At 56.7% G+C, this 12018-nt stretch overlaps 1 protein-coding gene across 1 annotated transcript in view; it reads right to left on the reverse strand.

Annotated features, from left to right (window-relative positions):
* P2RX3 (purinergic receptor P2X 3) overlaps positions 1–11465 on the reverse strand; it is a 32879-nt gene extending 21414 nt beyond the window's left edge. The window contains exons 1-7 of the mRNA XM_003353865.6: positions 11150–11465; positions 3201–3336; positions 2691–2762; positions 2424–2487; positions 1491–1584; positions 1116–1193; positions 296–437 (exon numbers count right to left, since the gene is read on the reverse strand). Coding sequence (XP_003353913.1) covers positions 296–437; positions 1116–1193; positions 1491–1584; positions 2424–2487; positions 2691–2762; positions 3201–3336; positions 11150–11268 — 705 coding nt within the window. The 5' untranslated portion in view covers positions 11269–11465. The remainder of the gene's footprint in view (positions 1–295; positions 438–1115; positions 1194–1490; positions 1585–2423; positions 2488–2690; positions 2763–3200; positions 3337–11149) is intronic.
* Positions 11466–12018: the final 553 nt, after the last annotated feature.

Here is a 12018-nt window from a genome sequence, read left to right on the forward strand (position 1 = left end):
CAGGAAAGTGGCCACAGATCCACTTTCCCAAGGTGTGGGCCTTTTTGGAGATCTGTGGTCTCTGCCTGCAGGTAAAGCGTGAAGAAAGGAATGGGAAACCGAGGCTTTCAGGGAAGAGAGAGGGAGGCCAGACGGCTCAGGGCAGGTGCCCATAGAACAGGCCCAAGGCCAAGTTGCAGGCCCAGGCCTCTCCCAGCAGGTGGCGCTACCGCCCTTCAGGGCCTCCTCCCCAGCATCCTGACCACCTGCCAAAGGGCCCCCAAGCAGCGGAAAGAAAGAGTGACTAGGTCCTCACCGTGCTGGCCAGTTTGGCAAAATCCTGCCCCGCGAACTTGACCACATCCCCCACCCGCAAGATGGGGCAGAAGGGCGCCTTGTCGGGGTGGAAGCGGCACGTCTTCATGTCTGCGGCCGTCAGGTTGGGAAGGAGGTTTCCCCTGGAGAGGAGAGGAGCCAGGGGAGGCCCAGGGTTAATCTGAGAACTGGCACGACTGGATTTTCCTCTAGCCTCTCGGGCCGATCTACCCTCTGGGCCCGACCTCCTGGACACCCACCTTCCCCCTAACCTCCCCTGCATCTTTCCGGTAACTGCCATCACCCCCTCCCGTGTTAGGGTCTGCGTGCCGGGCTCCCAGAGGGCAGGAGTCTTTACTCATGGCTCCTCTGTTGTGCTTTGCACGTGGCCGGCACCCACCCAAGAGTCGCTGAATGGGGGAGTCACTGAAGAGGGGCTGAATTAAGAGAAAAAGGACAGCCGCACAGGGGCTAGAGGGGGGAGAACGGAGGTGGGAGGGGCCCCTCGGCCCCGCCTTTGGAGGCGTCCCAATTCCAGGCCCAGGTTACTCTAGGCCCTCCCCCTGCCGAAGCAAAACCCACATGTGGGGTCCTGAGCCCCAGGGCAGAGAGCTGCAGAGAAACTGGCCCCTGAGTTCCCCTAATACTCGGTGGAGATGGCCTGCATTGCGGGGGGACGGTGTGTCGGGAATATGTGCCCAGGGAAGCTGGTGGAGGGGGAGAAAGGGGGTGATTCATGGTGAAGGCGTGTGCGTCTCCACGCCTGGCGGAGTGGGGTGGCTGCACTGTTTCTGGGCTTTAGGGTGGGAGCTCAGACTCACTTTTCAAAGTTGAAGAGGGGGAAACGGATGCTGTTTTTGATGAAAATAGTGAAGTTCTCGGCTTCCATCATGACAGGCCTGTGGGCGAGAGCAGGGGGCCTTAGCTTCTTGGAAGAAGGGGAAACAGAAGGAGCTTCCAGCCCAGGGACCACCTTCCTTCTGGGTGTCCCCCAACAAACACGTGATCATGGCCTCTGTGGGTCTGAGGGGCAGAGGGACTGGAGGGTAGCAGGTAGGGCGGGCTGGGGAAGAACCCATGGAGCGGACAGGGCTGGAGGTGCCCAGGAGAAGCCCTGAGAGCTCAGAGATGCAGAGCTCCCCCTGCTGGCAAAGCAGAGCTAGGGCGGGTCCTTTGTCGTCGGCTCAGGTCCTTACATTTCCACCGTGTCCACCTCGGCGGGGCACCAGCCCTGGATCTCACAGGTCCGGAGCACAGAGCTGTAGTTCACGCAGCGGCCCGTGAGGATCCCTGGAGGGCAGAGTGACAATGGCTGGGGGCATGTCTGGCCCTTCACCCCTTCCTCATCAGGGATGCCCTGCAGCCCCCCGCAAGGGACCCCACAGGTGTAGGGTAAGGACAGGCAGGGTCAGAGAGGTCAACTGGGGCCCAATAGCCCAGACCAAGCCAGAGGGAGGTGACAGCCCTCCCCTCATACGTTCCAAGCCCCAGTCACTCTGAAGACACCCTCATATCACGCTCTTCTGAGCCTTTGCTGCCTCTGTTCCTTTTGCCTAGAATGCCTTTTTTTTCTTTTTCTTTTTTCTTTTTTGGCCGCCCCCCAGCATGTGGAGTGCCTGGGCTAGGGCTCAGATCCAGGCCACAGTTGCACCTACGCCGATGCTGCGGCAACGCCGGATTCTTAACCCACTGGGCCAGGCCCGGGATGGAGCCTGCATCCCAGTGCTCCCAAGATGCTGCCATTCCCACTGCGCCACAGCAGGAACTCCTAGGATGCCCTTTTTGAAGCCAAATCCTACCCAGACTTCAGGACCCATCTCCAGCGTCCCTGCCTCTAGGAAGCCTTCTGGGGTCACCCACCAGGAACTAATCTCCCCAGACCCCAGGGATCCCACAGTCCCTCCATGATAGCACTTGCCACTTCCTGGCATACCTGTCTGTCACCACCATCCCTGGACCGGGAATGTCTCTGGGGGCGGCCCCACTGGGTGGCACACGGTGGGCAGCTATTAATGCTGGCAGAGTTACAAGGAAGGGGCGATTCCCACTCCCTTGCCTAGGGTGGGCTCTCCCCTGTGGGGGACTTGCTGACATCTTGGGGTTGTGAGGGGGGAGGGGGCAACACTCACCCCCAGCTGGGAAGCGCTCGGGCCCACACTGGCTGTCTGAGACACAGCGGAACTTCTCCTCGCTCTGTGGGGAGACAGGTGGGTGCAGGGCCTGCGTTGGCTCTGGGGGAGCCCACCCACCACCTCTGGAGGGTGGAGGTCCCAGGGCCCCAGCTCCAAAGCTGGACCCTGGGCCTCTGCTTACACCATCCCACCCCCATATTGCCCCCCACCCCCATTTTCCTCCCCGACCTGTCTCATCCAACCTCCCTCTCTCCCTCCTCTCACCTCTGGGCAGAATCCTTGCATCTGGTTTTCCGTTACGATCATCTTGGTGATGATGACGAAGACAGAGGTGCCCTTGGGAAGGGAAGGGAGGGGAGAAATGCAACAGTGCCACCCCTCGAGGCAGGTACTACTGCTACTCCCGCTATTGAGAGGAGGAAACTGAGGCTCAGGCTAAGAGAACTGGCCAAGGTCCAGGGCTGACAAAAGGCAGAGGTGGGGTCCAAGCCAGGCTTTTTCCAACCGCCCACCTGGCCCTTCTTGCTTCCTCTGTGTGTTGTCCTCATTTATAGGACAGGTTGGGGCAGAGCCGGAGAGAAACCCAGACACCTGGTGCTAGCTAGTGGGAAGGCAGGCCCAAGCCCCCAGCACCTCCCAGCCGCTGCGGAAGGGGTTTTCTGGATGACCGATGCCACAGAATCTGGTTTGGGAATCCCATCAGCACCCCCTCATCTCCAAACTGCCCTGAGTCTAGGCACCCACAGGGCTCTGGGGTACGTAGGGGGACCATACCTGGGGTGGGGTCACATAATCAGACACGTCCATGACTCGGTTGGCATAGCGTCCAAAGCCCTTCACCTTGGTCACCACCGAGGACTCAATGGCTGTGTCCCGCACCTGGTACGCCTTCTCGTGCAAGAAAACCCACCTGGGCAGGAGAGCAGGGGTGGAGAGCAACAGAGGAGGTGCTAGACCCATCAGAGGCTGGGCGAGGTCCCCTTCCTGCTAACATCAGAAGGACACAGGTGCCCAGCCAGGGGAAGCTGGGCTATAAGAGTGAGCCCTGGGCTGGTGTAGGCTTGTGTTCCTCCACCTTGCCCTCCACATTCCCTCTAAGGAGACTTGTAGACTTTTTTTCCCTAAATGTACCCCTTCTTTGAAATTTCTTTCTCTTTTGGCTGCCCAGCGGCATATGGAGTTAGAAGGCAAGGGATTGAATTCAAGCCAGAGTTGTGACCTACGCTGAAACTACAGCAATGTTGGATCCTTAACCCACTGTGCCAGGCTGGGAATTGAACCCATGTCCCTGCCGCTGCAGAGATACCAGCAAACTTGTTGTGCCACAGCAGTAACTCTTCAAAATTTTAATACTGTAGATATTATTTATGTCTTGTTTGTACATTTTTTTCAAAAAATTATTGTTGATTTACAATGTTGTGTCAATTCCCGCTGCACACCAAAGTGACCCAGTCACACACACACACACACACACACACACATATATATATGTATAAACATTCCTTTTCTCATATTTATCTTCCATCATGTTCTATCACGAAAGATTGGATATAGTTCCCTGTGCTGCACAGGTGGACCTCATTGCTTATCAGGGTTTGTGTATTTTTGCTTTCAACATAAAAAGAGTGAGATATTTTTCACTCCCCAAGAACCAATTTTCACCCGCATTGAGCATGCACTGTCATTTCTCTTTGACTGGCAGAGAGAGGAGAGGATCCCAGGCCTCTGACCTTTGCATCTCAGGCTTTGTTCATGACTGTATTCTATGTGCTGACACATAGTAGGTGTTCAGCAAACAAATCAGTGAAGGCCCTGGGAGCTGGGTGCTTGGCAGAGGCTCCATCCGTGCAGGGGTGGGATGAGAAGGAACAGAGGAGGAAGGGAGGGGCCTTGCGAAGCCTTTAGGTGGCAGGTAAAAGGAGTTGGGTGGAAAGGGAGGTGGGGCCTCTAATCTCACTCCTTGGACTGTGCTGCCACCCAGTGGACATTTACCTGTACTGGCTTTCCCCTGCAGCTTTAAGCCCACGCAGGACCATGAGGAGAGAGGGTTCCTTGACTTCTTCCATCCCTCACACCCCCCTGTCCCCCTCCCAGACTCTCCCAGCCTTCCCAAGCAGCACAAAGGGCCTGCTGACGCATCACTGTCTCTCCTCTGCCTTTCTGCAAGGCGCCCGCCTTTCTATGTGAAATCACCCATCACAGCCCTCAAGCCTCTCAATACGAGGGGCCATCCCACGTGCTCCTGACAGCACTAGGGCAGGCATATTCCCCACAGTGCAGACAAAAAAAACCCTGTCACATGTTTGGAAAATTCGGTGCATTCAGTTTGGGAGAAGCAGTGGTAATGTCTCATGGCATCTAGGAGCTCAGTTTCAGAATGCTGTCTTAGAGTCATTTTTTTTTTCTTCTCTTTTTACAGCTGCACCTGCAGCATATGGAAATTCCCAGGCAAAGGGCCGAACTGGAGCTGCAGCTGCCGGCCTATGCCACAGCCACAGCTACGCCAGTTCCAAGCCGCATCTGCCACCCATGGTGCAGCTTCTTGCAGCAACACTGATTCTTAACCCACTGAGCGAGGCCAGTAATTGAACCTGTATCCTCACAGATTCTAGTCAGGTTCTTAACCTGCTGAGCCACAGTGGGAACTCCTAGGGTCATTTTCTGATTCGGGAAAACCCCACCAAATGAAGATGAGAAGAAGGAATGGAGCATGGGGTGCAGAGGAGACAGAGCTGGGGGGTCCTAGGCTGGGAGGTGGCTGAGGGCAGTAAGTAAGCTGCCCTGAGGAGTTTATGAAGAGGGGACTTTGGGAGTTCCCATCCTGGCTCAGAGGTAACGAACCCGACTAGTACCCAGGTTTGATCCCGGGCCTCACTCAGTGGGTTAAGTGGTGTTGCCATGATCTGTGGTGAAGGTCAAAGACGTGGCTCGGATCTGGTGTTCCTGTGGCTGTGGTTTAGGCTGGCAGCTTTAGCTCCAATTCAACCCCTAGCCTGGGAACTTCCATATGCCTTGGGTGCAGCCCTAAAAAAACAAAAAAGGCAAAAAAATAAAGAGGGAACTTTAGGCCCAGGAGATTTCTGACCTCTGGGGTTCCCTACTGTTGAGGAACGCAGAGGGGAGTAGCTCCGGGGGCAGGCAGGGGTCACAGTCACTTGTGGGGTCCAGTTAATGGGAACAGAGGCTGACATCTGCCAGCAGCTCCTCCTCCAGTTTTCAGCGAGAGGGTTCAGAGTTCCCCCACTCCCTCCAGGGGGGCCTCCCTCAGGCGCCTGAATCCCGAATGCTGTCTTGAGTGGGAGAGAAAAGCTGGGTCACAGCCAGGGCTGGCAGCAGTCTCCTGGCCTGTCCTCTGCGAGTTGTGGCTGCCTTACCCCAGGTGACATCTGGCTGGGTGTACAGTGAAGTCATTTGAGTGCTCGTAAGATGCTCTCAGGAATACCACCCCCCTGTGAAAATCGGTCGGGCACTTTTCTTCTTTTTTGCGGGGGGCGGGGAGCACACCTGCAGCATATAGAGGTTCCCAGGCTAGGGGTTGAATCAGAGTTGCAGCTTCTGGCCTGTACCATAGCCACAGCAACACAAAATCCGAGCCGCCTCTGAGACGTACACCACAGCGCACGGCAACACTGGATCCTTAACCCACTGAGCAAGGTCAGGGATCGAACCCACATCCTCATGGATACCAGTCAGGTTTGTTACTGCTGAGCCACAACAGGAACTCCTCTCCTGTTATTTGAACAGGGAGGGGTTTCATCAAGTGTCCCAAGGGTCTGTGGCTCCCAGAGACACCCTACCTGCCACCTGACGTCCTTGCCAAAGGGAAGAAGCATCGCTTTCACGGGAAACAGCGAAGTCATCCAGCTGAGCATTGTCAGTGCCCGGGCTGGGACCCTCGGAGGGAAAGGAGTGAGGTCCCAGCTGGAGCATCTTTGCCACTGCTGCAGCCTCACCCAAGTGGGAGACACAGTTACCACACTCCCTTCTGGAACCTCCGTGTGCCCAGTCACTGAATGGTTACACCTCTGAGGCTTGGTAAGTGAAATGGTTTCTTGAGGCCCCTCCCCTGCTCCTAAAGTCTGGGGACATTCAGATGAGAAGTAGGGTTCAGAGGATTATTATCTAATCAACACGGCACACCGAGTGCCCTAGGCATTGAGGGTTCATCGAACATTTGTTCACAAGTCAAGGAGATAGCTGTGGCATTATCTTCATGTTCCAAAGGAGGAAACTGAGGCATGGAGCAGTGTGCTAACTCCCCAGGCTGGAGTGCGGGTTCCAACCCCAGCTGACGGCCGTGGAGCGCTCACGGTCCCCAGCTGTGTCCCAGCTCAGCACCTGGCCACAGCTGCCCCTGGACGGGACGCTGGTCCTCGTCCCCCTGGCCCTGCCCCGTCACCAGGGACAGCATCTCCTAGCTCAGGACAGTCTCAGGAGGCAGAGCCCAGGGCTCCAGGGACAGTTAACCAGCCTCTTTCCGGTTCCGCGTCCTCCCTCAAGGCTCCTTCTTGTGCCCAGTCGGAGGGCTGGTGGGGGGGAGGTGAGGCCACATTGGAATTTTTTTCTCCCGGTTAAATAAGAAGCGGAAGAGTTTCGGAGGCCCCGTGGGGCCGGAGGACATCATCAGGGCCGCTCAGAATAAGGAGACGTTTCATTTCCAGAACAGAGGGGCTGAGTCTGTCTCCAGAGGCCAGGGCCGAGGAGATGCAGAAGGACGGAGCCTTCGATTCTTGGCATTTACTCTGCGGCTCTGACTTTTTTTTTTCTCGTGTTCCTGGTTCATTATTTATAGAGCGGAAGGCGGGTGGCAGCTCCTTGGCAGGTGGGATGTGCAGGAAGGCGGCCAGCATCCCGGCATCCTCCTGTCCACCCCTGGGGAGTCGGGGAGGCGGGGGTGGGCCTGAGGGGCGTGGGTTGTGTGTGCAGCGAGCAGAGGGGTGTCTGAGGAGGGTGTGAGCTGGGCCGAGGGAAGGGGGGGCCATGCCGAGGGAAGGGATAAGCGTCCTTCTCACTGAGGCACCCCCCGCCCAGGCAGGCACTGACATACGTTCCCTCCCGTTGGCAGCACCCTCCCAAGGAGGTGTTCCTAAACCCATTTTCCAGATGTGGGGACTGAGGTGTAGAGATGTAAGGTGACCTGCCCAGGCTCCACTCCTGGTTGGTGTCAGGGCCAGGCTTCTAACTAGGTCTTTCCATCATGCGGCTGCGCTGAGGGGGACGGGAGACAAGAACGAAACCCACTCCTCCCTCCTGATCTGCATGATGGGGCTTTCCACATGGCTCCCCGCCAGTGTCACCTCAGGGGCTGCCTCGGGCTGAGAGGGTGGGAAGGGGGCCAAGAAGGTGGCATTCCAGGCACCTCTCTTTAAACTGGGGCAGCACCCCCTTTTAACTGCTTTACACATTGACCTTCTATGTAAAATCTGAGAGGGGTTGAATATCATGAACCCAAGTGGGTGGCTTGAACCCAAGTGAGTCTGTGGATCGGGCCTTGAACAGGGCACGGAGAGCAGGGCTCGGCCGGGTCAGAGGTGCCATCAACCACCACAGGCCCTTCCCATGGAGGGAGCATCAAAGGGCTGGGACCACTTTTGCTGCTGGCTTGCAGGGCGGTGGCTTCCTCCAGGAAGGCCCTGGAAACCAACCTCAGGCCAAGCCCTGGCTTCTGGTGACTCAGGCCCCAGGGATCTTTGCCTTCCTCCTCCTCAGGGGCCCATAGGATCCAGAAAGGGGACTGGATCCCAGGAAGTTCTCCCCCGCCCCTGCCAGGAGACTGGGCATCAGCACTTAGGCCCAGTGTGAGAAACTCCTAGTACATTCTGCTCTCTGTGCACCTGGGTTATATAAGGAAGGCAGGACGAAGTGGTGTCAACCACAGACAGGCAGCTGAGGCTAGAGGTGTGAGAGTGTGTGTGTGTGTGTGTGTGTGTGTGTGTAAATGATTCAGTGGTGTGTTGTGTGCAAATAGAAATGGTTGGCTTATGTCACACACGGTCTGGGTAAAGCGATGCATCTGGTCTACCTGGCAGGACTAATACAGAAGAGATTCAAGTATTAGTTAAGCATTAACATCAAAGCGCTCAAAATCCTTTCAGATTCTCTCGAGTCTAAGCCATGGTCATCTCTCTTCACATGACTGCATCCTCTCATCACAGGTTTTGCTGCATCTGCTTCTACCCGCTCCAACCCCTTGGTGTCTCAGCCAGGGTGGTCTTCCCATCTCCCCCACCCCACATAAGTCCAAACACATCAGTAGCTTCTCATCCATATCCATTCCGCTTCTGTAAAAACGAGAGATCTGAAGGTCTCCAGGTCTGGCCTCCGTCTGTGACCCCACCCCCATCTCACACCCCCCCGGCCTGTGGTCCCTCTGCTCCAGCCAAAAACCTTTTCTTCCCCGCCTGTCAGGCTCCTTCCCTTGGCAGAGCTGGGCTTCTCTGCCTTGGACCCCCTTCCTTCCTCTCTCTCACCTGGGTTGCTTCCCCTCATCCTTCAGCTCTCAGCTTAAATGTCACATCTCCAGAAAGCCTGGCCTTCCCTGACCAGGTCAAGGACCTCTATCCTAGCCGCCCTCTCAGCACCGTCCGTCTCTTCTTCAACCCTGAGCCACAGCTGGAATTTGACATTTGTTTGCGGGGTTGATTTGATTAATGCCCATCTCTGGCACCAGAAGCTCCAGAAGGGTGAGGACCCTTCCTGTTTTTGCCCACTGCTTTCTGCTCCACGCAGAACGCCTCCCGTGAAAAGATGCTCCATACATTTTTGCTTCATTCAGGACAATGGATTTGTAAATCCTAACGGTGCTTGGGCTCACGTGCACAAAGATGGGGCCCGGGGGGTGGGGAGGCTGGGCCGAAGAGCGCACTGATGGCAGGCGCTGCTCCGTGGGGAGCTGTCAGGCTGGGAGATGGATGGGCTTGGGTACCAAGACGCCAAAGAGCCTCTCACGCCCGCCCCAGCAGGCGGGGCTCCAGCACGGAGGATAGAGCCTCAGATGGATCAAGATGAGAGGGCAGTGTGTGGGTGGGGGCGAGCCGATGGGGCCTGGAGCCTGCCGTGTCTACCCTCCATCAATCTCCAGCTTGGAGCCAACAAGGCCAGGCTGGCCAGCCCGGAATGTGCTGAGGCAGCTTTGACACTCACCTGGACCCACATACCATTTTGCGGTTGTAGACAATAGCGTCACATACGCACACGAACATGGAGTCTCTAAGAACCAACTCCCAGCTGAGCCCTGGGGCTGCAGATGGGGGAACACGTCCCAACACCAGATCTCAGGAAACCTCCAAGTTGGAAGGGAACTTACAGGCCGTTTAATCCTACCCCAAAGCTTGAATCCCTTCAACATTCCTGCAAGGAGCTCCAGATGGACCGCCTGGCCTACAACATCTGCATAAACGAAGCCCAGTGCTTCTCACCAAGCACATGGAGCAAAACCAAAATCCCTTGATCCGCACCTGCTCACCTTTCCGCACACACCTTCACACGCTACTCCGACCTCGCAGGCCAGTGGGGCCCCTCACACGCCAGCCCCTACCCCCACATCTCCTTTGCTTTCCTTGTGTTAACTCGTGACAGTCCGCAGTGCCTTTCTGTCGCAGACCCACTGGCCAAGGAACAGCATGAGGCTAGAGACCCCCAGGGCAGGAAGGAAAAGCCCCCAGGATTCTGCCTGTCTTTCCTGGTGTGAATGACCACAGGAAGGACAGAACCTGTTTCCCCTGCCCCTTGGGCCACTGTCCGCTCACGGACTTTTGCGTTTGTGTTTGTGTGTGTGTGTGTGTGTGTGCGCGCGCGCGCGCAGGTAGGGGGGTGCCTCCAAGAGGTGGGGGCCGAGAAGAGGTGCGCAGCCCTTATCGGCTCTTAAGTAACTCCCAGGACGGGTTAGAGGGTACAGAGTCAGGTAGACTCGGAACTGTGTGCTTTCTGATAAAGGGGAGCGTTTCTGGATTCTTAAGGAGGATCTCTACATGATGTTTGGAAAAGCCACTCTTCTTCCCAATAACTCTTCCCCTAACTGGTATTTGTATCTGGGTTTCTCCCCCGCCCCCACCCCTGGGGCAGATTCCCCCACCCCACCCCTGCTTTGTCCTACTCTCCAAGAGCAAGGGCCTCCTCTCCCCTTCCACATCCTCTTCGCACTGTCCACCCCCCCGCCCCGCCCGAGGGGAGTCCCTGATTCGAGAGCGGGTCCATCCTCTCCCTCCCACTCTGCCATCCGCCTCATCAACGGGCACATCTCCATTGTTTTCAGCATCCTCCCTTCCCTCTTCCCGGCTGGCTCTCTCGCCTTTCTGAGACCCCCAAAGAGTTGATTGAGGGGAATGTGTGTGTGTAGGGGGGGTCTGGCTGTTCTCTGGTTGGGGGTCGGGGGAAGCTGGGAGAGGGGAAGGTTGTGGTCACTGGGACTGCTCCTGGCCGAGGGGGGTCCGCGAACAAGGACTCCTCTCCGAGGGCTGTGTGCCTACTGTCCGACTCCGGAGGATTCACTGGGAAAAGGAACTCATCTGGGGACCAGATGCCCAGTGGTGGCAGCAGAGGCCAATTCCTGGGATGTGGTCCCACAAAGTAGACTCTCCCTGCACTCCCCCCCCCTCCGCCCCCTGCACCCAGAGGGGAGATGCTCAGGCAGCTGGCCAGCGACACTGAGGGGCCGGGGCGGGGGGGGGGGCAGGACCCCAGGAAGCCCTCCTTTCCTGGAACCTGAAGGTTCACAGACTCACCCCACAAAGTAGGAGATGATCAGGAGCTGAACTGCTCGGTTGATGATCCCAATGGTCCAGCTTTTCACAACCACGGACTTGGTGGTCTCGTAGGTAAAGAAATCTGAGATGCAGTTCATGCTGAGAATGACCCCTCAGAAGGGACCCAGTGGTGGCCTCAGGAGGGAGAGGTCATCAGATGGGGAGACAGAGATCAAGGTCTGGAGGGGGCAGCTTAGAGGGGCTCAAGGAAAGGGCAGGCTGCTCCTTTAAGTCAGGCACCTAAGCCCAGTGCCCAGCTCCTCTCTGCTCTTGACACTCTGAGCTGCCAAGAGTCCAAGGCCAGGGCGGGGGACCCCCTTTTTGTTCGTCTCCACCCCACTCCCCTGTGATGTCATGGTAGGGGTGGGGTCTCCAATCCCAGGCTCCTGATTGCCTGGGATGCAGCTGGCTAGGGCCCTCTGGGACTCATGTTTTATCTGCACTCTGTCTATCGTTTCGGTTCCATCCTCTTATGCTGCATCTTCATCCCGGCTCACCAGCTGCTTCATGCTCTCTTTAAAGCCCCTTGCAACACACCACTCCCCAGCCACCTAATAGCCTGCCTGAGCTGAGTATCCCCTTCAATCCAGAGTGTCTTCCTTAAAGCCGTTCAATTCTGCAGGCGTCTCCTCCCTTCCTGAGTTGCCGGCAATACATGGGTCAAGGGGAGGGGTCTCCTGAATGTTTCTCTTGGTCTCCTGGGTGAGGGTGATTGGGGTTACATAGTTCCTATTTCTTACTCATGTTGGCAGTGACTGAAGCTCTACCTGCAGAGCACTATCACATTGGGTTTTTTTCCTTTTTCTTTTCTTTTTCTTTTTTTGCTTTTTAGGGCCGTACCCATGGCA

The sequence above is a fragment of the Sus scrofa genome, chromosome 2, assembly GCF_054392235.1.
Source record: "Sus scrofa isolate SSC_HxYL_T2T_F1_AM1 chromosome 2, Sscrofa_HxYL_maternal_Yorkshire_Landrace_v2.0, whole genome shotgun sequence".
In the NCBI taxonomy this organism is placed as follows: Eukaryota; Metazoa; Chordata; class Mammalia; order Artiodactyla; family Suidae; genus Sus; species Sus scrofa.